General features: G+C 58.0%; 1 protein-coding gene across 1 annotated transcript; it reads left to right on the forward strand.

Annotated features, from left to right (window-relative positions):
- Positions 1–8,378: 8,378 nt before the first annotated feature.
- Positions 8,379–25,800, forward strand: VEGFA (vascular endothelial growth factor A). The gene is made up of 10 exons (XM_065912130.1): positions 8,379–8,474; positions 9,591–9,741; positions 10,044–10,726; positions 13,711–13,759; positions 16,953–17,149; positions 17,967–18,043; positions 18,398–18,427; positions 20,330–20,401; positions 21,512–21,643; positions 23,834–25,800. The coding sequence occupies exons 1-10, from the start codon at positions 8,379–8,381 to the stop codon at positions 23,853–23,855; spliced, it is 1,509 nt and encodes a 502-aa protein (XP_065768202.1). The 3' UTR covers positions 23,856–25,800.
- The last annotated feature ends 571 nt before the right edge of the window (positions 25,801–26,371 follow it).

The raw sequence follows: 26,371 nt of genomic DNA on the forward strand, positions 1-26,371 counted from the left end.
CTAAGAGGTGGTGTCGGAGTGCAGCTCCCTGGTTCTCCCTGCATCTCTTCCAGTCTGCCAGGCCACAGGCCTGAGTATCCACAGCTCTCACTGTGACCCCTTCCTCCGCCTCCTCTACGCCATTGGACTGGGAACCCTAACAGGGCATCAGAAACCAGTCTGCGCCTTCACTCCACAGAGAAGACGTTGAAGTCAGAGGTCACACAGCCCGGCTGTGACAGTTTCTCGTTGTGAACTCAGGGGTCCAGACCCCCAGTCGTGGCCCCACACAGGCGTCTCTGAGGAGCTCTGCTCAGAATGCAGCAGTGCTAGTGGGAGGGCCTCAGAGACACTCTGTGTGAGGGACTTTCAAGGTAACTCCTGCGGCGGCGGTACTGAGGGGCCGCTCGGGGGACGCCCGGCCTCCCTGCAGCCCCTGTGGGAAGGGCGCCGTGACCCAGATCGGCTTGGCTCTGGAGCAGCTGCATTTCTGGGAACACTCCTCTCTTCTCTGTGGGGCCCTGTCATGGGCGGTGGTGGCAGCGGTGGGGTGTGTGTGTGTGTGCGCGTGTGTGTTGGAGTGCACACGTGGTTTTTTAGTCCCTGCAGCCTTCAGCCTGGAGATCTGAGGAGCAATGGAGAGGAAGAGACTGGCTGGACGCGCGGTGGGGAGAGGGTCACGGAGTGGGGGGTGGGTCAGCTCCCCCAGGGCAATGGTGAGGGGCTGGGGCAGGACAGACTCACAGTGCCTACCTCTGTCCTCTCTGAAGGCACAGGCCACACGGGCGCCTGGCGGAGGGGGTTTGGCCACCCTCTCTGCGCTCGTTCCTCTCTCTAGGGTTGCCAGCCCAACACCCCTGCTGCCCGCTGGGCAAGGGCACGTCCCATCTCCTCCGAGCTGTCCCTTCTACAGGTTGTCCCCTAGCCCCTGGAGGGCAGGGGGGGCTGGGGACATGTGAAGACCATCTTTTCCCCTAGCTAGTCCCCCACTGCCCTGCCCGACCCCCACTCCTAGCAGTGAGTGGGAAGTGGGGAGTGGTCACTTCCCGGGGGGGGTGTCTCAGGGAAGCTGAGGTTTCTGACAGGCTGGAGGAGCACTCGGCCAACAGGACTGGTCAGGAGGTCCCCTGGGGTGATGGGAGCCGGTAGAAAGGGGTGGGAGAGAAAGAGATGAGGAGGGATGAGATAGTCAAGGGAAGAGAGACCAGAAGGGAAGGAAAATGCTGAGTACTCGTAACCGTAGTTACATGTTCTGGGCACTGGGAATCCTGGCTGGGGTACCTGCCCATTTTTCAACCATGGCTGGAACCTGTGAATGGTGGGGTCTCTGCTACGTGGACTACACTTGTGGATGGAGCGTGCGAGGAGTCATGCCCTGGTCTTCCCAGGAGCGGAGGAGATATGGAGGCATTCTGACCAGGGCCCCAGACAGGCCTCCTTCTCGGCTGGGAACTACACATTCCAGCCTAGGGTTGAGAGGGGACCGGGGCAGGGCAGACGCTCAGCTGGTACAGGCCGGCACGGCCACCTGATTGGTAAACAGCTGCTGTTCCAGCCCCTGAGTTCCCCGTATGCCTCTCTGGCCACCCCAGTCCCTTCCTCGGTCCTCTGGACCTCCCCACCATCCAGAAGCTGAGGGATTTACACTTGGCTCAGCACCTGCCCCCAGCTCCATGTAAGCTGTGTCTGGGCTGTCATGGGTGTTAACTACTTTGGCTGTAACCCTCAGCGGGGGTGGGGGGGCAGGGGGTGGGGGGCTGGTGCCCCAAAGCTGGAGCTGACCAGGGCCAGGTCTTGGGACTCGGGTAAGCTGGAGCGGGCACAGCAGCCTGCAGTGTGCCGTACGTCACTTTTCCTGATGCTTCCAGCTGTGTTCTGGAAGGAGTTGAGTTTGAACGAGCGGTCTGGCAGATGGGGACATGTGCAAAGAGCCCTCTCTCCAGGGGACCCCAGTGGGGCATGGTTTACACGAGCAGCGCCCTCTAGAGGGCAGTACCTGGAATGAGGGCGTGCTCAGCCCCTCTCTGTGGGAAGGGGGAGCCAGCAATGAGCCCTGGGCCCAGAAGCTGAGCTGCTCCAGATGCACAAGGCACCTAGGGCCAGCACCCTTCCCGGGCATTGCCTGGCTCTCCAAGAGGGCAGGAATCCCATGTACCCCAAAGGTGCCTGGCTCAGTGCTGGGTCTTGATTAAGTGTTCAAGTGGCCCGTGAAGAGGCGGCTGGGAGGCTGCTCTGTGAGTCAAGACACGTGGATGACTTCAGATGGCCCTGGGCCTCTTTTGGGTCCTCTGGCCAGTGGAGGGATTTTCATATTCTTTAGCAGTGGAGCCTTTTTCAAAGGGAATCCCAAGTGAAATTCCAATCAACGGGGCAGATGAAACTGAGTGTGCTGTGTCCGCCCACTCCCACACCCGCCCGCAGCACCCCCACCCCCACCCCAGGCTTCCAGGAATCGGTCCCATGTCCTCCTGACACAGATACCCCTTGACTAATTGGCTGCTTCACTAATTATCTCGAGGATGTTAGGCCAGGCTGCTCCTGGAAGCTGAGGGGAGGTCTCCTCCACTCCCCATGGCCCGCCCTGCACTTCTGGGTCTGGGAAGGCAGGCAGGATGGTGGGGCGACTCCTCTCAGGGGGCCAATCATTCACTGACTTTATCTTTGTGAATCGTCCTGGTGGGCCTGGATCATGGGCCAGACTTCCGGTCCAGGACCAGGGGGTTACTGGAGGAGGAGAGAAGGGACCCTTCTTGCTAAGAGGTGCGGGACACTTGCTTCTTCTTCTTTTCTTCCCCCCTAGGATTTCCCTGAAGGAAACACCGTTACTGCCAGCTCAGTGAGTACCTGGTGACACAGTTGCTCCAAAGAGGCTAAAGCAGGAACTAAGCCCTAGTCATCCTTGGCAGGCGTCGTGTGATTTCTTCCTTTTCTTTCTTTCTTTCCTTTCTTTGTCCCCTCCCCCAACAGAAGGATGGGATAAATCCATTTCCCTATTCCTTTCTGTCTGACTTTAGCCAAATGATAGTATGTTTGCATTCTCTGAGGGTTTGCTCACACATTGCAGTAGGGACAGGAGAAAGGGAGGAGAAGTAACATTACATGAGACCTACTCTAGGCCGAGAGCTCTGCTCACATTCGCTGTCTCCGTACATCTTCCCATAACCCTGGAAGGTAAGCATGAGGACTCCCGTTTTACAGATGAGGAAACTGCAACTCAGACCGATGCAGCTGCTTGTCCTAAGTCTCATGGCTTGGACGTGGAGAATGAAGACTGAGCCCAGCCTGTCTGGCTTTTTCCACTGCATGTTACACGCGAGGAGGGTGTGGTTAGGGAGCCAGGGCCGGGGTGTTTCACAGTGAGGGTTCCCCAAGCTGGTGTGTCATTTCAAAAACGACAGAGGTCTTGGCCTGCCAGGTAAGAGCAGAAGCAGTTCTCTATCTGCTGGGATTTGAGGGGTTTCTTGGAATCACATTTGCCCTCTACCACTCGGTGCTGTGCTCCAGATGTCATCATCCGTGCTGAATTTCTTGGAGTTAAGCCTTGCCCTCCCCAGGAACCTTTAGAAACACACAGATCCCTGGAATATGTGACGTTTTGGTATTTTTTTTTTGGCTGCTCTGGGTCTTCATTGCTGCATGTAGGCTTTTCTCCAGTTGTGGCAAATGGGGACTACTCTCTAGGTGCAGCGCCTAGACCACCCTCTCATTGCAGTGGCTTCTCTTGTTGCAGAGCACAGGCTCTACGGCACAGGCTCAGTAGCTGTGAGGCATGGACTTAGTTGCTCCACAGCAGGTGGAATCTTCCTGGAGGGACTGAACCCAGGTCCCCTGCACTGACAGGCGGATTCTTAACCCCTGCACCACCGGGGAAGTCCAAGATATGACGTTTTATATCAGTGATCTCAGTTGGAGTGTTTGATGGAGCTGTTACAGAGCCTCAGGGAGAAGCTTTCACCTAGAAGAAGCCTGAGGTCCAGAAGAGGGGCCTGACTTGGTGGAGGTCACACAGCATGCGACCTATTCGAGTTTTCTGCCCAGCGCTGTTTCCAGTCTCCACATGTCTGTGCCAGGCAGATGGGAAGGCTCTAGGCACCAGGTGGGGATAGGAAGGGGGGCAGACCTGGAGGAAAGGTCTTTGTGCTTTTGAGCTCCACCCCAGCTGAGTGACCCTGTGCTTCTCACAGGCTGGTGTCCTCTGCCTGCCTCCCGTTGCCCCTGGGCAAACGATGGCAGTGCTCGATGTGCAGGCTGGACCTTCCTCTAGTGTCTGCTTATTTGGTTAAACACTGTGGCAGAGACATGCAGTCTCAGAGGGCTGGGGGAAACCAGTGTGGGGCTCACTTCCCCACCCCTTCAGGGAGTGATACTGTCCCCACGGGCTTTGGTTGGAAATGTTTCTGAAGAAGCCCTAATCCCCTGCTCTGCAAAGTCCCTGTCACCCAGGGGAGAGCTGGGAGAGCTGAGGGAGCTGGCAGCCTCCTCCAGATGTCACTTTCCTGCCTGCTCCCTATCCCCACTCCACTCAACTGGCTAGACTCCTGTTCTTCGGGCAAGACTCTAGTGTCACCTCCTTCAGGAAGCCTTCCCCCACTCCCAGAGTGCCCCTTTGGAGAGTTTCTATTTTTGGTGTACTCTGGTTCTCCTCCACACAGGAAGCCCCTTCTACATTGTTGTAGCCCCTGGGTCGGGACCAAAACAGGGCTCACGAGCTGAATTTAATATTTGAAAGTGAAAGTGTTAGTTTGTTCAGTCTTTGTGATCACCAGGCTCTGTCCATAGGATTTTCTAAGCAAGAATACTGGAGTGGGTTGCCATGTCCTCCTGCAGGGGATCTTCCCAACCCAGGGATCGAACCCAGGTCTCCATTGCAGGTAGATTCTTTACCATCTGGGTCACCAGGGAAGCCCCAATAATTCTTGTGGAATAAACGTTCTGAGCTTCTTCCTGCCCAAAGCCCCTTTTGATGCCCATTTTGGCCCTCTGACCACGCTGCTTCAGCACCTTCCTAACTCTCTGTGCTCTCAGGCTCTCTTTCCCATCCTACCTTCTTGGGTAGCTGTGGGCAGCTGTCGGTGTGCAGCAACTCCCCAAAGCAGGTGTTTTACTCTTGTTTTACAGATGAGGATCAGAGAGGTTGAGTAACTTGCCTGAGGAAAAACAGTTAAAGAGTGCCAGTATCACTTGGCTGCATTTGGATCCAGAGTCCCTGTGCTTCCCACTGCCCTACCTAGATGGCCCTGTGTCTTCTATAATATCACTACAGCCTGGTACCCCCAGGCTTTGGGAAGGTCCTGCAGATTGGAACCCAGCTTGGCTCCCAACAACCCCCCAGGTCAGGAGGGAGAATGCAGCTTTAGAACCTTAGCTGTCACCTCTGCCACCACCTTCTTCCCAGCAGGGGGACTCCAAGACTGGGTGAGGGTGTGAAAAGGGGCAGCAGTGGGCAGGATGGGGGTCAGATGCCGAGGGGTGGCAAAGATTGGAGTATCAGGTAGTGAACATGCCTGGAACTGTTGGGGAGCAACGATCCAGGGAGAGAGCCTGGTGTTTGGGGTTTAGACTGAGGCCCGTGAAGGAGAGGCAGATGGGGCCTGGGGCTATGTGGGTGGACCCCAGAGTGTGACCCTAACCTGTCCCTTCTGCTCCCTCTCCATCTTTAAAAAATTTTATTTTTATTATTACTAGTTTTGGTTGTGCTGGGTCTCTGCTGTGGCACAGGGGCTCTTGGTTGCTGTGTGCGGATTTTTCCTAGTTAAGGCGAGAGGCTCTTCGTGGTGGTGCATGGGCTTCTCATTGCGGTGGTTTCTCTTGTCGTGAAGCACAGGATCTAGGGTGCAGGGGCTCAGTAGCTGGGGCACAGGGGTTTGGTTGCCCTGCAGCACGTGGGATCTTAGTTCCCAGAGCAGGGATCGAATCCGTGCCCCCTGCATCACAAGGCAGATTCTTAACCACGGGACCCCCAGAGAAGTCCCAGCTGCCTCTGCCTCTTGCCTCCCCTTTTCCTCACTGGCTCCTCTTCTTGGGCTTTCTCTGCTCTAATCTTTTTTCCTAAGTGGCATCATTACCCCGAGTCAGACCTCCAGATCTGGATGAGAATATGACATTGGCACTGGGAAAAGAGTGCTCTCGTCCTTGCTTTTATCATAAAGACAGAGAAAGAGAGGAGACAGACAGACAGGGAATTGAGGCAGAGCAACCCATTTCTCTCTCCTTTAGTTCAACATATTCTGTTCCTGCCCTTGCGTTGGATCAGCTCTGTGTCCTGCTAGGTAGGCTCCTGGGGTTTGGGGGTTGGAGCGAGGGAGAAACCTTTCTTCCATCACAGAGGAACCACACTGAGAAATGTTTAGACAACAGCAAGGCTTAGCGACTCTCTCCCCCACCTCCCTTTGGAGGGCCTTCGGAGGGGCTCTACCTCTTCATCCCTGCAGGGAAGCGCCCCCACCCACACAGGGAGAGTGACCCTGAACCTCAGAGGTGTCAGGATCAGCAGGACAAAGTACAACCATTGTGCCCTGGGCCCGATCACTACTGCCTTTGTCTGGGGCTACTGCTGGCTCCTGGCCACCTTTCACACTCTTCTCCACCCACCCCTGCTTTTCTTTCCCTCTCCCCTGGAACACCTTCCCTTTCCTCTTTGGCTTCTTCTGAACTGCTTCCCAGCCACAGGCCGAGGCTGTCCTGGCCACGAGGTGGGGTCCTCCTAGTGGGGCTGAGGTTGCCCCCCGAGAGGGTCAGCCCTCTGTCTGGGCTGCTCTCTGCTCCATGCGGCCCCCTCCCCACCCTCCTCCCTGCCATGTTTCTGGGTGACCTTGGGTCCCTCTGGGGCCACGGTCTGCCCTGATATTCCCAGGATTGAAGCGGCCTGCTGAGGGAGGATAAGTGGAATCAAGTTTGTTGGAGGGAGTTAGGTCCATGGGAGGAGAAGAGGCGATGTGGTAGAGATGCGATGTGGTCTTATGGTTGTTGACTTGTGTTCTTTTTCTGTGTGTTTCTGGTCCCTGTTCTTGAAGATCCAGGTACATAGGACTCTCAGTTTGATGATAACCCATGGGGTTGAGTCCATGGCAGTGTATTATTGTGAAAGCTGGTGACACCACATTGGGGGTGGTGTCAATCCCCCTCCCCTGAGTCACCTCCAGGCTGTGGCTCTGAAATGAAGGATGGAAACAGGAAAGCCCTCTTCACCCCAGTGAAGGGTGCTCAGAACCCTTCAGGCAAGGCTGCAGTTCTGCTGCCTCATTCCTCTGGTTTCCTGGGCAGAGCCCACAGAGGTTGCTGTAACACACTTTGCTGAATGGGGAATGGTTGACTCAGGTAGGGGAGAGACCTGGGGCTATTAAATGACAACTGATGGCCCTCCCTCCTCAGAACCCCGCCATCTTCCTCCCAACTTCAGGGTCCTTTATTAAGCCCTCTTTAGGCCTCTCCAGGGACCAAGGGGAGCTGGGATGAGAAGAAATGCAGAGGAGGGGGCCAGGGTCATCCCTGGTGGTAAAGCTGGGAGCCACTGTCCTGGGCTCTGCTGGCCCCAGGGCAAGAATAAGGCAGGAGATCCTTGGTAAGGTGTCTGCATCTTTTGCTCTGGGGTTGCCAGACATGGACCAGGTTGGGCAAGGAGGAAGTTTAGTGACTTCGCTTCCATGACCCACGTGGCTTCTTGGAGCATGGAGCTTTGGTGAGGAGGCCTGCCTGGGAGGGGCCTGAGCCAGCAAATAAACATTTGCTAACTGTAAAAAGACCTTGTCCCTGCTGCTGGGGAGCCTGCCAGGTGGTGGAGACGGGACTGGAGGCATGAATGATGGAGAGGGTAGGATGGGGTAGAGGCTGAGCCAACCCTTCTGCCCATAAGGGCCTCAGGACACCACTCTGGGGAACTGCGGCACTAAGTGGGTAACCTAGCACCCCCACCAAAGCACAGCACCATGTGCTGAGACCAGGGGCTGGTGAGTAACCTCCTTGTATCGTTTAGGTCAACTTGAGGGAAGTTGTGCGTTCTAGTCTCAGCCTAGTTCCCATTCTCAGCCCAGGCCTTCACAGAGGCTGCATCAGCCCCAGGCAGGCCCTGGCCAGATCTAGATGAATAATGAGACTGGTTATTCCCTGTCTTCTCACAGGTATCACCCCCACGCAACCCCCTCCTCCCTGGGGGAGACTGGGAGCTGCTGGGTCCAAGCCCAACCAGGACTTTTTCCAGGCTGGTTCCTATATGCAAGGGTGGGGTGGGGGGTCTTGGGGGGCACTTAGGGAAGACATGGGGAGTTGGGGAAGAGGCGGGCTTTGAAGAAACAGAGGGGACTTGGGGGAAAGGGAGGAGAGGCTGCTGGCTGCAAGAAGTAGGCAGTGGATCCTGAAGGTCTGGGGGCTGCTGAGGAGAATGCCCCAGTTCTGTTCAGAAGATGAGCTGTGAGCCTGGACTGGGACTGATAGAAGCCTTGGCCTCCGGCCTGGTGGGGAGCTCCGGGCAGCAGGCCTGCAGACGTTCCTTAGTGCTGGTGAGTAGGTTTGAATCATCACTTAGGCCCTGGCCTCCATCCGCCCCCACCAGCCCCCTGGCCTCAGTTCCCTGGCAACATCTGGGGGAGGGGGGGTGGAGAAGCAGAAACAAGGGCCTCTGTCTGCCCAGCTGCCTCTCCCTTTGGGCTCTGCCAGACTCCACAGTGCATACGTGGGCTCCAACAGGTCCTCTTCTCTCTGGGCCACTGACTAACCCCAGAACCACACGGCTTCTTGTTCTCGGCCCCACAAACATGGTGCCAAATACTTCTCCCCAGGGAGCCTCCCTGAACACTTCCCAAAGGACCCCAGTCACCCCGGCCTGTTGGCTGCAGCTAACTCTGATGTCAGCGGGCCAGATGAGGCCCGGAGATGAGCACAGAGTCCAGATGGACACATCATACCCTCTGTGCCCGGCACTGGGCTTTGTGCACGTGGGACCACTCGAGTCCCAGACGTGCCACTGTTTGAGAGGTCAGAAACGGGGGGAGGGGCGGAGGGGGTTTCAGGGGTAATCTCCCTCAACCCTCTTCTTGAGGCCTCTTGAACCTGAGATGGGGTGTGCATGCGATAGTCACTAGGGGGCGCTCAGCCACCACAGGGAAGCTGGGTGAACTTGGGATGCAGCGTCTGCGCGAGAGTGAGGACGCCTGTGACTGTGTGTGTTGGGGGGGCGGGTAGTTGAGAGTGTTTGGGGTGGGGGTGGAGAAGGCAGGGGTCACCCCAGGATTCCAACGGATCTGTGTGTCTCTCTTTCCACCCGTCCCTGTCCGACTCCCTCAAACCCCTGCCCCCTCCAATATTCCCAGCATAGAGGAGGGAATAGCTCTAGAGCCCTGACCGCACATAACCTCACTTTCCTGTACCCTCCCCGCAAACACCGCGCGGGCGTGTGTGTTTCCCGGCAAAGGGGGGCCGATAGGTAATGTTCAGGCTGTGCGCCTTGGTGGGGGTCGAGCATTCCCTTCGCTGGGGTGGGTGGGGGCCCGGGCTTCGGTCGGTGTCCCCAGGGGAAGGCAGTGGCCAGAGGCGCGGAGGGGACGGACCCAGGAGCTGAGGCTGGGCCTGGCCCCGCCCCCTGGGCGTGTCGGGGCGGGGCCAGGGCTTCTTTTTAGTCGGCTCGTAGCGGAGAGGAGCGCAGAGGCTTGGGGCAGCCGGGCTGCGACGAGGCCGCGGCGTGGGGGGGCGAGTGGAGCCGGCGGCAGCGGCGCTCGGTCGGCAGACACATCGAAGAGGCGGACGGACCGGCGGGGTCACCGGCCAGGGGTCTCCGCACTGGAATTTGATATTCATTTATCCAGGGTTTACCCTCCTCCTTTTTTCTGAAACATTTTTTTTAAACCGTATTCTTTCCCGTTTTAATTTATTTTTGCTTCCCATTCCCCGCTAAATCGGGCCGACCGTTGGGGAGATTGCTCTTTTACTCTCCCCCAAAATCACTTCGGATTCTGGAAACGAGCAGAGAAGAAAGAGGGTAGCAAGAGCTCCAAAGAGAAGTGAAGGAAGAGAGACCGGGGCAGAGAGCGCGCGCTGGCGAGCGAGACACGAGAGGGACGGGGCAAAGTGAGTGACCTGTTTTTTGGGGGTGACCGCCAGAGCGCAGCGTGAGCCCTCCCCCTCAGGATCCCGCGTCGGACCAGCAGCGCTGACGGACAGACAGACAGACACCGCCCCCTGCCCCAGCGCCCACCTCCTCCCCGGCCGGCGGCCGACGGTGGACGCGGCGGCGAGCCGCGGGCAGGAGCCGGAGCCCGCGCCCGGAGGCGGGGTGGAGGGGGTCGGGGCTCGCGACGTTGCCCTGAAACTTTTCGTCCAACTTCTGGGCTGTTCTCGTTCCGGAGGAGCCGTGGTCCGCGCCGGGGCAGCCGAGCCGAGCGGCACCGGGAGAAGTGCTCGCTCGGGCCGGGAGGAGCCGCAGTCGGAGGAGGGGGAGGAGGAAGAAGAGAAGGAAGAGGAGAAGGGGCCGCGGTGGCGACTCGGCTCTCGGAAGCCGGGCTCATGGACGGGTGAGGCGGCTGTGTGCACAGACAGTGCTCCAGCCGCGCGCGCGCCCCAGGCCCCGGCCCGGGCCTCGGCTCCGGGAGGAAGAGGAGCCCGCCTGGGCGCAGAGGAGAGCGGGCCGCCCCGCAGCCCGAGCCGGAGAGGGAGCGCGAGCCGCGCCGGCCCCGGCCGGGCCTCCGAAACCATGAACTTTCTGCTCTCTTGGGTGCATTGGACCCTTGCCTTGCTGCTCTACCTTCACCATGCCAAGGTAAGGGCTGGGGACGTGCGTGCGAGCGCGCGCGTGGGGGACTCCGTGCCCCACGCGGGTCCTTGGGCACCGGGCGCGCGGCTTCCCCTCTATCTTCGTAGGTGTAGGGGGAGGGGGCGCGCGCTAGGTGGGAGGGCACCGGGATAGAGTCTCACCGCCCACGCGGGCCCTGCCCACCCACCAGAGTCACCGCACGTACGATCTGGGCCGACCAGCGGAGGGCGGGAGCCGGAGGAGGCGGCTGAGGGGGCTGGGCTTGCGCTGCCGCCGGCGGCTGAAGTTTGCTCCCGGCCGCTGGTCCCCGACGTACTGGAAGTCCGGGCAGCTGGGGCGGGAGCCGGAGCCCTGGCGGGCGGGGGTGGGGGTGCTCGGACCTTGGACCAGGGGAGGGCAGAGAGCGTGGAGGGGGCAGGGGGCAGGCGAGAGATGGGGCTTGCTGTCACTGCCGCTCGATCTCTGCGGCCCTCGCCGCGAGTTGGGGAAAAGTTTTGGGGTGGATTGCTGCTTGGGACCCCCCTCCCTCTCCGCCGGGCCACCTGCGCCGCACCAACCCCCGCCCGTCCCAGCTCGCGTCCCGCTCGGTGCCCGCCCTCCCCCGCCCGGCCGGGCGCGCGCGGCGCGGAGCCGATTACATCAGCCCGGGCCTGGCCGGCCGCGTGTTCCCGGAGCCGCGGCGGCCCGAGCGGGGAACCCGGGGCGGCGAGCCGCGCCCCTCCCCCCGCCGGCCCTCCGCGGGAAGGTGACCTCTCGAGGTAGCCCCATGCCGAGGACCCGGAGAACCACCCCTGTTCCGTCCCGCTGTCCCTAGCCCTTAAACCCCTCCTAGGAGGCATTTCCTCACGCCCCTTCCCCGTTTCCTCCCCTGCTCGAATAGAAGCCCCCGCCACCCCTTTATTTTTTAACTCCCCTCTGCTGAGAAGACCCACGTAACCTCTCTCCAGCCCCAGACTCCGAGGAAAGAAGGATCACTGTCAGGAGTCGGGCTCCCCGGGCCCAGCCCGGTGCTTTGTCGAGACTCTACCTAAAGTCCCGACACGGTGACAGTCTGCTTCTCTCCCCTCCCCCATGCTTCCGAGTGAGCTGTGCTTTAGCTTTTTGGGGGGCGACCGCAGGGAGGGTTTAAAGGGTGTCCTTATTCCACTTGGCACTTTTTGGGGAAATGGTTTGGAATTTGCTGTGACATGGTCAGTGTGGGACTAGCCCTCCCCGAACCTTTGGAGGGAGCTCCTGCCAGCCTTGCAAACACACTTTGTTCTGGTGAAATGGGCGTTGGAGTAGGAGCAGGTGGTTTTTGGGAACTCTAAACTTGCCCACCCAGCTTGCTTTTCCCAAACCACCTGAGGGGTCCTTTTCTGCTCAGAGCACTCTTGGAGAGAGGCAGAAGGAAGGAAACAGGCTGGGGTCCCTGCTGCCACCAGGAGCTCCTCAGACCCTGGCACAAAGGCCTTGGCTCCAGGCCTCCAAGGGAGCGGGGAGGGGGAGGAGAGGCTGCCTGGCCACAGTGTGACCTTCAGAGGCCCCCAGAGAAGGGCACCTGGCCCCTCCCCGCCCAGAACTGCCCCTCCCAGTGCCCCCTAGCCTTGGAGGGGGTTTGAAGTTTCTGACCCCTTTGCTCTTTGGGGCCCGTGAGTGGAGGGCATAGGGGGAATGTTGGCAGAGGGAAACAGGGGTGCCATGGAGATGGTAAGGGGGCTGAGGCAGAGGCCCCTGGGCATGAGGGTCCCTGAGGGAGCTGCAGTGGCAGGCTGTCCAGCTGGGATCCTGGGAGCTGTTATCTGACCTTGGCCCTGGAGGCAAGGCTGGGGGTCTGGGGTGTATTGCAGCGGGCTGTGGGGAGAGAGACAGGCAGTCAGACTCTCTCTCTGCAGAGTCTGCAGTTCTGTGCACTAGAGTGCCGCTCTGCTGCTCTGAATCTGCCCCAAGGAGGGGCAGGTGGGGTGGGCAGGTGGCCACGACTGGAGACTCTCTGGAAGGGCTGGGAGAAGCCTTAGCCTGCCGGGTGCTGTCAGGTCCACATGGTTGGGCTAGTTGACCTTCACAGCTTCTGGGGAGGGGAGGAATGATCTAGTGGGGGTGGGGAGCAACCAGAAGCCTCAGGCTTAGGGAGTGTAGGGGGCCCCCTAGGGGCTGGGCAGTGCTAAGGCGTTAAAGACTTCCCTGGTTGCCTTTGAGGAAGGTGCCCAGCAGGTGAGAGGGACTCCGGGACCCCCTCAGTCTGGGAGGGAGAAGAAGCCAGAGAATGAGATGGGAGTGTGAGCCTCGGGGCTTTGGAGATACATTCAGGTTCTGGGGAGACTGGTTCACAGGGAAAAATGGGGCCCTCCCCTCCCCCAGGGTTTCCTCCCAGGTTTTACTCTTTAGGCAACCTGTGGCTTTACTAAGTATTCCCGAGAGAACAGGAGCGTTTGGATGGGGGAGGGTGCTAGGTGCCCTTCGGTCCTCTGCACTACCCCCCCACCCCCCAGGACCAGCTCACCCTGGTATTTGTCATGTCAGCAGGAGAAGGTCACCATGTTGTTTTTCTCACCCCCAGCCCTTCCTTCCTGCCCCAGTCCACATTTGTCCTCCTATTTGACCTTAATACTTGCCCATGGCTTTGGACCAGGGAGTCAGGGGGGCTGAGAGACTTCGCTTGTCCTAGCTCAGCAAGGGGCCGGTGAGATTGGGAAAGGGGGATGTGGGGGAGGGGCGGGGGCCTGAACAGCACTGCTTTCTGGCGGTTTCCTCCTGTGTTCTGAGCCCCGCTCACCCCCAGTGTCTGCTCAGTCATTACCTTCCCCGACTTCAGAACTGGAGCAGCTCGGAGACGGGCTGCTTTGTGCTGTAGGGAGCCCCTGGAGGTGTCCTGCTCGGTTCAGAAGCCCGGGAGAAGCCAGAGGCTGCAGGCTGGGAGGGGTTCCAGGAGGGGGCAGGGGTGGGCTGGCTGGGCCTGCGCATCCTTGCCCCTGCCCCTGCCCATTCTTCGCTCTTTGCTTTGTCCTCAGTGGTCCCAGGCTGCACCCATGGCAGAAGGAGGGCAGAAACCCCACGAAGGTAAGCGCCCCCCCCCCGACCCCCACCCCTGCTGCACATGGATGGGGTTCCCTGATCCCCCAGGGGATGGGTGGGAAGGTCTGTTGGGGCGGGGTTGTGGGGGTAAAGGGGCATAGGAAACTGGGGCCGGTGATCTAGAAAGGATCTAGAAAGGGGATCTAGAAAGGAAAAGGGTGAGTGCCGAGAGGTTAACCCTTCAGTTCCGGGGGACTCTGACCTACTCAGACCGCTGCTAGAAATAGAACTCGTGGTCTTTTTCTTCTGCTCTTTCCAGTAAAATTTTATTTGAAGAGGGAGCCATGAGCACAGCCAGGAAGATAAATAGTTCCCAAGGATCCCAGATGACAAGGGTGGTGTCCCTTGCTCCCCCCTGCTCCCAGGGGAGGATGAATAGTCCATGTCCCTTCCAACCCGCTCAGGTCCCACCTGTGGGGTCTGTGTGGTGGCGGCTGTGACCCTTGCTGTCTCGATTGCTGGCTGTGCGTGAGCTGGAGGTGCGGAGGGTGCAGCCTCGTGGAACCCCCTCCAAGCCGGTGTGCATTCCTCTGGGGGTAGAGAGGGAAAGTCCGACAGCCTCCCCATGCCCTCCTGAGGAGCAGGTTTGGGTGCTTGTGAACTTCCCTCTGGGTCCAGCAGAGGGCTGGCTGTAGCTCCCAGGAGCCCCGCCCCTCTGCCCAGCCCGAGTCCGCCTGCCTTTTGTTCGCTGTGGTTTGGAGTACGGATCCTCCCATTTCTCCAGGGACGCCCTGGCTCTCCCCAGTACTGAATGTAGCCTCTACTCCTGTGCTTTGCCTCTGAGAAGGAAAGGCCCTGGGGGTCTTTCTCCAGGCGAGTTTCCCAGACCCAAATCAGGTGGCCCAGGTGGTGGCCAGGGCCAGTGTTTACACTCCCCAGGCTGTTGGTAATGCCTGGCTGGTTTGCCTCCTTCCTCACCTGGGAGGGAGGGGGTCCTTTCCTGGACCCAGGACCTGGCTTCCCTGCTGTGCCGCTGACAGTCCCCCCTCCCAGGGTGCACCCAGCCCCCTCAGCTTCCAGTGGTCTCTCTCTGTGGTCTGGGAGAGGCGAGACAAATGGTCTTTGTCTGCTGGGGAAAAAAGGTTGTCTTCAAGAAAGAAGGAAAGCCACGAGCCTGAAGTTAGAGTGTCTGTGTACCCACGCCTGAGAAAAAAGCAGGACAGCTTTCCTTGGAGACAGTGGCTGGGGTGTGATGGTGCAATGAGGTTTTCCTCTCCACCTCCTGGGGGGCCTTAGGGATCCCAGGGAGCTTTTTCAAGAAACTCCCACCTTGGATCTTTTTATCCTCAGCTACCAACTCATGACCCAGGCCAGACCATTCTGCTGTTCTGTCCTTGTGGCCCCAGAGTCTTGGCCACCCTGTTCCCAAGCAGGGTGAAGTGTCAGGTCAAGAATTCTTGATTAGTCATCTTCTTCAATATAGACTTGGCTTAGAAAAGGACTTCTTCAGGTCCCTTCTCTGGTTTATATTCTTTTTGATGACGCTTGATCCTAACCCTTTTGGCAGTGGAGAGTTCTGTGCCCATTGTCTGGATGGGGAAAGCAGAAACCTCAGACTAGTCTAGGAGCCTCTTTTGTTCTCTTTCCTGTTTTCACACTTGTAGCCTCCTCCTCTTCCCCTCAGCTCCTCACATTATCCTTAATCTACTGTATACCCCCACCACCCCCAGGCTCGTCTTCCTTTACACCTCTGGCTAGAGGAGTGAGGGGAGACTTAGCTATGGCCTCTGACGGGGAGGCAGCTGGGGGTATGCACTTCAGATGCCATGGTGGGGTTCCAACCTTGTGTCTCCTGGGCTGAGAAAAGGGCACTTGTTCTTGGGGCTGGAGTTGGAAGGCAAAACCCTCTACTTCAGCCTCTTGTTCTGGTGTCTTTAGTGATCAGCCCAACCCACTTACACCGATGTGCAGAGCTTCAGGCCCAAAGAGGGAGGAACTGGCCCAAGGTCACACCGAGTCCTGGCCAGGGCCCAGGCTTCCTTGCTAGCTGGGTGCTGTTTCTTCCCTTCTGTATAGGGGATGTTCATTTCAGGGACAGGATTGGTCTGCGGTGGTGGTGATGGAGGGTTGATTGGGAGCAGCAGACCAGGCCACAGTTTGAAGCAGTCATTTGGAGTCCTGACTTCATGTGTTCTCAAGGGCCCTGCCCCTGTGGCCCAGAATCACCCCTTCATGCTCCGGTGCACCCCAGGCTCCACGGCCAGCCTGGGAAGTTGTCTTTACCCTGGTCTCCCTCCAGATCAGCTTCTAGAAGTGCTCTGTGACTGCAGTGGCAGCACCGTTTTTTCCATGATGCAAGCAGTTTGCCCTCCTGGGTGGGGTTATCGGTGGCTGGCAGGGCCAGCGCAGTGTGTCCGCCCACAGCCACCTGCTGATTTCAGGCGGACCCAGCCCCTGGGCTGATGCCCACTGCCTCCTCAGCCCGTATCTGGGGAGGGGGTCTGGCAGGTGGCAGAGTGCCCCCTAAGGCTCCCCTTCTGTTTCACAGGACATTGGCTTGGGGAGACTTTGATGTTCAGAGCCAACTTTAACTGGGTGACTTAATGGTGGTGTGGCCTTGGAGCCAGTTACTCAGCCTCTCTAAGCCTTTAGTTCCCCATTTGTAAAGCCAGGGGGAGGGTGGGTCCTACCAGAAACTCGCAGTACCATGGGGGGAGAATTGTCTGGGGTAACATCACGGACTCCGGTACACAGTGCCAGAGCATGGAAGAAGTGCTCTTTAAGCAGCTGTCGGGGGCTAATGGTGCGGCGGTTGCTCTGGGGAGGTGGAAGGGAAGTGGAGAGCAGATTTGCCAAGCTGGCTGTTCCTCCTTTCATGGGAAGCTTAGAGACCCCCAGCATACTCAAACTGCCCTCTGGCCTCACAGTTGACCTAGGGATCGGCTTGACTGTCATGGTGTGAGGCAAGGGGACCAGATATGGCCGGCTGACTCCCTTGGGACCTGACAACACCATGTAATCTTTAGAATAAACACAGGTCTTCATCAGTGTTGGTGGTGGAAAGCTAGGGGAGGACTTCAGCCATGGCCCGAGACACTTAAGTTAGATGTTTGGAAGGCCTTTCCCATGGCGGTTACCTCTCACAGAAAGGAGAGGCTTTGCAGAGCTGGGTGGAGAGAAGGGCTGGCCATCTCTTCTGTGACCTGCTGGGCTCATGTGTCACCCTCTTCCCATGCAGTGGTGAAGTTCATGGATGTCTACCAGCGCAGCTACTGCCGTCCCATTGAGACCCTGGTGGACATCTTCCAGGAGTACCCAGATGAGATTGAGTTCATCTTCAAGCCGTCCTGTGTGCCCCTGATGCGGTGTGGGGGCTGCTGTAACGATGAAAGTCTGGAGTGTGTGCCCACTGAGGAGTTCAACATCACCATGCAGGTGGGCACCAGGAGGGAGCCGGGGTGGGGGCGGGGGGGGGTGCCCTCAGGCTTTGGCCCGAGGTGTTCCCCGGCCCTTTCCTGGGCAGCTCTTAAAGGGAGGAGCTAGGCTTGCCTTGCCCAACTCCTGCCGTGGAGTCAGTCAAGGGGAGATGCGGGCGTCTGACCCTCCTTGGAGAAAAAGATGCTTGCGTTTCTGAACCCAGGTTTCCAGCAATCCCTGATTACCTCCTCCTCCTTCCTGACCTCTGCCCCCTGGGTTCAGGAGGGGGCTGACACTTGTGACAGGAGCCCCTCCTCCCTTCCTCTCTTGGAGGAAGACAGCCCTACCTCCTTGGGGGCTCTGTTCGGGAAGCTGGATGAGTCTGGTCTGTGGGGAGTTTAAAAAGTCAGTCCTTTGGTGCTGCCTGGTGATGGGGCATGTCTCAGCCTGGATGGGGCTGGAGGGAACTCTTGAGACCCCAGGGAGGAGTGGGTGACTCTTGGGTGGCTACTGGGGGTAGGGTGAGGCCTGGAGAGGATAACAGGAGGGGAGGGAGGGGGAGAGGCAAGAACCCAGGACCTGAATTCCCAGCCTGGCCAACCCTGCAGACATGTCTGCCCTCAAGAGAAGCAGGGGCTCCTTGAGGTCAGCAGGGTGGGGGGAGTTGGGGTGGGCCTGAGGCTCTTTCATAGAGCCCTTGCTCCCCTCATACTTCCACCACTCTTTCCTGCTCTGTAGAACCCCTGGGTGCTGAGTGGCAAGAGCCATGGGGTTTCCCACCTGGGTATGGCTGGCTGGGTCACTAACCTCTGTGATCTGCTTCCTTTCCCTTCAGATTATGCGGATCAAACCTCACCAAGGCCAGCACATAGGAGAGATGAGCTTCCTACAGCATAACAAATGTGAATGCAGGTGAGGCTAGAGTCTTGGAGTCATTCATTCAATGAACAGCAGCAGGGGGCTTGTTCTGGGCCAGAGTTAAACATGTTCCAGAGTGAAGCATGTTAACCCATTTTCACCCTCCAGCTGTATAACTGTGGGCATTTCGGTTTTATTTTAATGCGCCTCAGTTTCCACATCTGTGAAATGGGCACAATAACAGTATTACATACTGCCTAGCGTTGTTATAAGGATTAAGTGAGTTGTTATATGTCAAGAGATTAAAACTGTACTGATGTATCATAAATACTATGTTACTATTATTGTTACTATCACCATCTGAACTCCTCTCTGTTTTGTTCTTTTCTTTTTCTCTACCCACTGCAGACCAAAGAAAGATAAAGCAAGGCAAGAAAAGTAAGTGGCCACAATTTTCGCCCTTCTCCGTCTCCTTGACTAATTGTCTTGGTTTGGGGCTCTTGGCTTCCTCTCTCAGGCGGTTGGGGTCTGATGGGGGGGGTCACCTGAGTCTGAGAGTTGGTTTCATGGGGACTCATGGTGGCAGCAGCAGGATGGAGCAAGTCCTAGGATGACAGCTCTAGAGTGACTGACAAAACCCAGCCTGGTGCCTGGAGCTTCCTTTGGAAGAGATGATGCGTCTCCGGGCCATTCCTGGCCGGGATTTGCGGTCTTGGTGCGTGTGGGGCCAGCATGGACACTGGCTTCCGGGCCTGCTCTAGCCTCCCATCACCCATGGCAGAGAGAGGGAGTGGGTGGCAGAGAGGCCAGCTTTTGTGTGTTAGAGGAAGTGGCCTCTTTCAGTGGCTGCAGTGGTGGTGCAGTTGGACTGGGGGGCCCGCTGGGGTGTTTTCTTGATGCGTGCCCTCCTGTGGGAGTGAGACAGGCCAGAGCCGCTCAGCCCCCGTGGCCAGGGAGAAAGAGCTGAATGTTGGCCATCTTCTGAGGCTTCTAGTTGCTCAGTGTGGAGGGCCAGGTCAGGATAGAGCAGTGGGGGAGAGGTCTGGGGGCTGTGAGCCTTCAGGACGGGGTGAGCAGCTGGCACAGGAGAGAGCCTGCAGGGGAAGAGACTGAGAGAGAGTACCTCCCGCCCCCCCCCCCCACACCGTCCCATCTGCCCCCCAACGCTCTGGTGACACAAGCCCCCGAGGCCTCGACCCCTTGCCTCTTCCCTAAGCCCCCAGCTCCCAGCATTGCTGTGGCTCCAGAGCAGTGAGTGGGGAGAGCAGGCACAGAGAGAGAATGTGTGAGTGAGTGCAGACCCTTCTCCTTCCAGTATTTTCTCCCTCTCCTCCATCCCTTCCCCCCTCTCTTCTCTCCTGTGGTCCCCTGTGACTGTCCTCCTGAGGGGTATTCTCAGTGGGGGTGTGCGGGGAGTGTGGGCAGATGTGGAGAGTGCTGGTTCCCTTGAGGGGGACAGGCTTCAGCCTGCCCCCCCCACCTGCTCGTTCCCCAAATCCCTGCCTTGCCCACAGGGAGAGTGGGGGGCTCGCCTGGGCTCGGAAGAGAGTCTGGTGAGATGGTGTAGCAGGCTTTGACAGGCTGGGGAGAGGACCTGCTGCCAAGGGCCGCCCAGGCCCCTCCTCCCCACGCCTCCCTAACTCCCACCCCACCCTGCCGCCTGCCTGGGGCTCCCAGGACACCCAGCCCCGCCTCTCAGCCCAGGTTATGGCTGGGCTAGCTGGCGCCTTTCATGTGCCGCCCTTGGTTTTGTGCCAGCTCCAAGATAGCTGCTCCCCCACAACCGGGGTTCACGGAGGCAGGGCCCCTGGAGGGACCCCCTTGCCATTGTACTTGGACGTGAAGAAGGCAGAAGGTGCCTGAAGCACACGCCTGCACACGGCCCCCCCTTACCCCTCAGCCACTCAGGTCTCTGACTTCCTCCCCAAATCCTGGCCTGCCTTCCAGAGGCTCTGACCTTCAGGGTCAGACCTGTTCAGGGCTGCCGGGCACAGAGCTGGCCCTCTACGCTTTGCCTCCCTGCCTGGGACCAGGAGACACCACGAGTGTGGAGGCCTGCAGGTCCAGGGCCCTCCACCCAGCCTCTGGTCCCCCCTCACAGCCTTGCTAGGGTGTGGCTAAAGTGGGTGAAGCCCCCCCACCCCTCCAAGGGTGGCTAAAGTGAGACGAGGGTGCCTTCAAAGTGCCCGCCACCCCGTCCCCATCCCGCCTGTGTGCCCGTGTGCGAGCTCTCCCGCGTGCCCCGGAGCGTGTCCTGCGTCCTGCGCCCCTCACTGCTTCCTTTCCTCTCCCCTTCCCCCTCGCTTTCTCTCTGTCTGTCTCTGTTTTTTTATTTTCCAGAAAATCAGTTCGAGGAAAGGGCAAAGGGCAAAAAAGAAAGCGCAAGAAATCCCGGTATAAATCCTGGAGCGCGTACGTGGTGCCGCTGCCGTCTCATTCCCCCCGCCCGGAGCCTCCCCGGCCCCCAGTCAAACTCCCACCTGCAGGACCCCAGAGCTCCCCCTCCTCCCCGTCCCCTCCCCGGCTCCCGGCCTCCCTCCTCCCGGCGTCTCTCTCTCACTCTCACTCCACTAATCGGCACAGGGGGTAGACATGGTGGTGGCATTACCAGTCCAGGGGGGGAGGCGGGCGGGTGGGCAGAGTGGGCCTGCAGGATTCAGGGAGGGGGTCTCTGGCTTGGCTGGGGCACCGCCTTTTCCCTCACCCACTGGGCACTGGTGGCGGGCCCATGTTGGCACGGGTGCCCGGCACGGATGCCTGCTCACCCAACTAGTTTCCACCGCTCTAGGCTTCCACACTTCTCTGGAAGCTGGGGGGCGGTGTGGGGAGGGCAGATGTGGCGTGAGGAAGGGGCGCAGATGACAGGAGGCAGCTTGCTGTTGGCTGAAGGAGGACGTGGGGGCAAATACCCCTGTGGCCACTCCTCGCGAACTTGGGGCCTCCAGAGGGGAGCCCTGTATTCCAGCCCAACCCATGGCACTGCCAGAAGCCTTCCCCAAGAGTGGCCTCTTCCTCTGGGTTTGAGGCGGTGGGGAGCCGTCTGGCCACCAGTGGCCTGGCCCGTGGACCCTGCCTCTGGGCCTAGCCTGCTGTCACTCCCTGCCTCAGCCCTTTGGCGGAGGGGCCGGGGCGTGAGCCCTCACGCAGGGAGAAGTTGGCCCCGATTGGCATCCCTAGCAGGTTGGAGCGTCAAGGTGTGCTTTCTCAGGGGTGGTAGCCGTTGGGGCCCCGTGGCCTGAGACTTGCACTTGTGCCCGTGGGATAGCCCAGCCCGCTCCTCGCACTCTGCCCGGCCGCGTCCGCCGCTTCCTGCGGGCCGGCTTCTAGTTATTGCTGCCTCTTTCCGCCGCTCTCTCTTGTCTTCCGCTGTGGCATCAGAGCCTTCCAGGGCATGGAAGGGTGTGGGGGCCCGCGAGCCGGGTGGGGGTGCAGCTGCGGACGTGGTAGGGGTGTTGCATGGATTTTTTTTCTCTCTCTCTGCTGACGCTCTAGCTTAGATGTCTTTCCTTTTGCCTTTTGCAGTCCCTGTGGGCCTTGCTCAGAGCGGAGAAAGCATTTGTTTGTACAAGATCCGCAGACGTGTAAATGTTCCTGCAAAAACACAGACTCGCGTTGCAAGGCGAGGCAGCTTGAGTTAAACGAACGTACTTGCAGGTTGGTTCCCAGAGGGCGAGCAAGTCAGAGAGGGGCTTTGCACAGAGATGGGGAGAGAGAGAGAGAGAGAAAGAGAGAGAGAGAGAGAGAGAGTGAGCGAGCGCGCACTTGAGAGTTGCCAGCTGCTTGCTCTGCTTCTAGCTGTCCGCCTGGTGACTGCCGCCTTCTCTGCTCCTGGGGGGCCCCTGTGCTGGGCGACAGGCGCTGGCCAGCCTGGTGGGGCCCGTTCAGAGCTTGCCCTGGTTGCCTGAGTGGGCAGGCCAGCGTGGCTTCCTGTGGTGGTGTGGACGCAAGCTGAGTGTTGTGTCCTGTGGTCCTGCTCCTGGTGGGCTGTTGGTCCTGACGTTGTGATGACTACCTTTGCTACTAATAGGGAGGGCCCGTCTGGGCATGGGGGACATGCTGCCTCTACAGAGTGCAGACAGCCGGGGGGCTTCGGCACCGCCTCTGAGGTCCACACTGCTCGGTTTCTCAGCCCCTCAGTGTCTCTCCGTGGGGACAGGGGTTGACTGCATCCTCAGACTGGGGGCCTGGAGGGCATGGGCCCTGGCTGCTGGTTTAGGGCAGATAGGAGATTACTGTCAGGGCACAACTGATACCGTAATACTCCGGTCATCATGGCAGCAACCCAGAACAGCCCACCTGTTATTTCCAAATGGCCTCAGGATGGGTGGCTGGAAGGAGCCACACCCATTCTCCTGATACTAGATTGTGAGTCCCTCACGCCTGGGTTTTATTCATCTGTGTGACCCCCGGGTGTCTGTACCTCTGTCCCTTATGCACACCAGGGGCCAGGGAAGTGTCAGGTGGGTGAGCGAGTACACGAGTGATTTTCAGGGGTAAGGAAAGGAACAGGAGCCCATGACTGGTGGCTGGCAGTCTTTTGATACCTTTGATGGCGTTTCAATCATCTGGCCTGTGCTCAAAGGCAGGGAGCCCTCTGGGCCAGCGCAAGCTTCACCCTGGGATGAGAGGCTTTTATGGGGATTCCCAGGCAGGGCCAGGGCTGCCCCCCCCACCCCCCCAACTAGTCCAGATGCCTCTTTAATTAACAAGGTCCTTCGAATGTGGCTGTCTCCTGCATCCTCCGTGTTCCTGTGGCTTGTGAGTGTCGGGAGAGGCTGGAGACCAGGCTGCGGGGTGTTGCTGTGGGTTCTGTCTGTCTTGGCAGTACGTGAAGACCGAAAGTGTACACTCTGCTGGGTGGGTGGGGGCTGTGGCTCACCCCAGGGCTGGATGAGGGGGTCTCTGCATCTCCCAGGGGCCTCAAAGAAGATAAAGGACTTGCCATCCTGGGGTTACCATGGTAATGATTCTGTAGAGGTGGACTGGGGGATGTCTGCAGTGACCTGGGGACCAAGTGAAGTTACCCAAACCCCTCCTTTGATCTGGCTGTATGGGGGAATGTCTGTCCTCAGATTGGAAGCTTAGGTCCCCATTTCTAGGCTTTCAGAAGGGAGAGTCTGCTCTGGTCCTTCCTCACATGGGGAGGCCCCCATGGGCCCCCCAGGGCCTGATGCATGATGGGAGAGCTCTAGGAGTCCCCTTTGCTTCCCCCACCCTAAGTTAAATAGCACATTGAAAAGGAAAGGCAGTCTGGTGCCAGGGGCCTGATGCGGAGGCCTGGACAGTGGGCACAGACGGAGAGAGGAGGTGTGTCCCTCACCTTCCCGGGGGCCCCAAGCCCTGCTGGATCCCCGTCCCTCAGGAGCCTCCCTTCCCCAGCTGGCTGGCCTGCTTGGCCCCTGCACAGGCCCATCCTTTGCTCTCCCCCACGCGCTCCCCCAGGCCAGCCCCATAGGGACTGCCCTGAAACATCTCCAGCAGGGACGCTTTGCTGATTAACTCGGTCCAACTTTGCTCACCCGTCAGCTCTTAAATGTCAAGCAGGGACCGTTCTCAGGGACGTGTTCATTTGTTGCTTGTGATGAGATGTCATCCTGTCTTTGTCCTGTCGCAGCTGGGCTGTAAAGTCCAGAGGGCAGCCTGGGAGCCCTGGGCTTAGCTCCTGCTCAGGCAGTGGTGGTGGTGGGGGGAGCCCTTGGGCAGGGGCTCCCGGAGGCTAGGACTGTGCTTCCTCTGTCTTCTCCACTGCCGCCTCGGGCTGCAGAAAGGAGGGGGCTGCAGCCTCCCCACCAGAGCCCCTCCCCTGGCCCTGACCCCCAGCCTTTGTCTCCCCTGTCCCCGCAGATGTGACAAGCCGAGGCGGTGAGCCGGGCTGGAGGAAGGAGCCTCCCTCAGGGTTTCGGGAACCAGACGTCTCACCAGGAAAGATTGACACAGAACGACCCATAGCCGCCGCCACCATACCACCACCACCACCACCACCATCGACAGAACAATCCTGAATCCAGAAACCTGACATGAAGGAAGAGGAGGCTGTGCGCAGAGCACTTTGGGTCCGGAGCGTGAGGCTCCGGCAGAAGCATTCATGGGCGGGTGACCCAGCACGGTTCCTCTTGGAATTGGATCGCCATTTTATTTCTCTTGCTGCTAAATCACCGAGCCCGGAAGATTAGAGAGTTTTATTTCTGGGATTCCTGTAGACACACCCACCCACATACATACATTTATATATATATATATATTATATATATAAAAATAAATATATATATTTTATATATATATAAAATATATATATTCTTTTTTAAAAATTAACATTGCTAATGTTATTGGTGTCTTCACTGGATGTATTTGACTGCTGTGGACTTGAGTTGGGAGGAGAATGTCCCCGCCCAGATCCCGACAGGGAGGAGGACAGAAGGAGAGAGCCTGGCATCGTCTTTTTGTCCCTCTTACGGCAGCCAGGGTCCCCTCCCCTGTCTGGGAATGCGCAAGGCCAGGGCACGGGGGCAAACTTGGCCTGCTTTTGGGAAGACCGACAAACCCAGCCCTGGCCCCGAGCCTCTCTCCCGAGTCAAATGGACAGAAAGACAGCTGACAGGTACAGGGGACGAGGACGCTGGCTCTGACCAGGAGTCTGGGGGAGACTCGGGACACTGCTGTGCTTTGGAGACCCCCTCCGCGCGCATCTAGCCCCCTCCCAGGGGCACTGCCTGGAAGACTCAGGAGCCTGGGCAGCCTTCACCTCCTCTCACCCGCTTCCGAGATGCCCAGGAGGCCACCGACATGTCTCAGCGAAGAGAAGAGACGTTGGTGGAGGAAGGGCCACCCCGGTGACAGCTGGTCCTCCCAGGGAAGGGCCTCTGCCTTGGCCCTCTCCCAGTCTTGCTCCCCGGGTGCAGCCCAGGAGGGCGCGATGTCCTCAGACCATTGAAACCACTAGTTCTGTCCCCTCCAGGAGACCTGGCTGTGTGTGTGTGAGTGGTTAACCCACCTCCGTCCCTCCATCCCACCCTACCCAACCCGACCCAATCCTTCCCGCGGCGTAGAGAGACAGGGCAGGATCCCCGTGCCCACCCTGGAGGCAGAGAAAAGAGAAGTGTTTTATATACGGTACTTATTTAATATCCCTTTTTAATTAGAAATTAAAACAGTTAATTTAATTAAAGAGTAGGGTTTTTTTCAGTATTCTTGGTTAATATTTAATTTCAACTATTTATGAGATGTATTTCTTGCTCTCTTGCTCTCTCTTGTTTGTACTGGTCTTTGTGTATAAAACTCCTGTTTCCAATCTCTCTCTCTGATCGGTGACAGTCACTAGCTTGTCCTGAACAGATATTTAATTTTGCTAACACTCAACTCTGCCCTCCCCTTTCCCCTGGCTCCCCACCACACATTCCTTTGAAATAAGGTTTCAATATACATCTACATACTATATATATATTTGGCAACTTGTGTTTGTATATATATATATATATATATATATATGTTTATGTATATATGTGATTCTGATAAAATAGACATTGCTATTCTGTTTTTTATATGTAAAAACAAAACAAGAAAAAATAGAGAATTCTACATACTAAATCTCTCTCCTTTTTTAATTTTAATATTTGTTATCATTTATTTATTGGTGCTACTGTTTATCCGTAATAATTGTGGGGAAAAAGATATTAACATCACATCTTTGTCTCTAGTGCAGTTTTTCGAGATATTCCGTAGTACATATTTATTTTTAAACAACAACGAAGAAATACAGATATATCTTAAAGAAAAAAGCATTTTGTATTAAAGAATTTAATTCTGATCTCAAAGCTCCTCCTGGTTTCTCCTTCTCCATTGAATCTTTGTTCCAGACTTTCTCCTGCACCCCCCTTCCCTCCTCCCATGGGAAACATGGCTTTTGCCTGAGGTCTGGGAAAGGGGTTCCAGGTGTATAGGCTATGGGGTGACCCTCTTCATTGTGCGGGGCCAGAGTCCTTCCATTCTGGCTGGGCCGGTCCTGGGGGAGCTCATCCATTCTCTGCCATCTAAGGAAACTGGGGAGAGAGAGACAGCTCCTTTGGAGCCAAGGTCCCCGCAGTGAGTAGGTCTGCCTTCAGGTACTGTGTGATCCAGGTGCTGGCCCGTGTCAGGGAAGAAACTAACTATGTGTCTGGGCTTGCTTCCCACAGGACACTAAGGGTCTCAGTTTGGTGCTGGAGCCTTGCCTGCAACAAGCTGGGAGTAGGAAGAAGTACTCATGTGGGGCCTGTAACCCAGGGTGTGATTGAGTTTTACATGGTGGTTCTCCAGTTCCTTGAGCCGCTGGAAGGTGGGCCCAAGTTCTGCTTGCCCCTAAGTGGACTCCCTGGCTTGCCTTGCTGCTCAGGGCTGTCTCACATG

The sequence above is a fragment of the Muntiacus reevesi genome, chromosome 20 (genome assembly GCF_963930625.1).
Source record: "Muntiacus reevesi chromosome 20, mMunRee1.1, whole genome shotgun sequence".
In the NCBI taxonomy this organism is placed as follows: Eukaryota; Metazoa; Chordata; class Mammalia; order Artiodactyla; family Cervidae; genus Muntiacus; species Muntiacus reevesi.

What these genes read in the sequence shown, in the direction of transcription:
- VEGFA (XM_065912130.1), top strand. Translation starts at nt 8,379, where the DNA reads ATGAGCTGTGAGCCTGGACTGGGACTGATAGAAGCCTTGGCCTCCGGC. An exon ending in AGTTCAACATCACCATGCAG is followed by an intron (nt 17,150 to 17,966) that starts GTGGGCACCAGG and finishes CTTTCCCTTCAG; the next exon opens with ATTATGCGGATCAAACCTCA. An exon ending in CATAACAAATGTGAATGCAG is followed by an intron (nt 18,044 to 18,397) that starts GTGAGGCTAGAG and finishes TACCCACTGCAG; the next exon opens with ACCAAAGAAAGATAAAGCAA.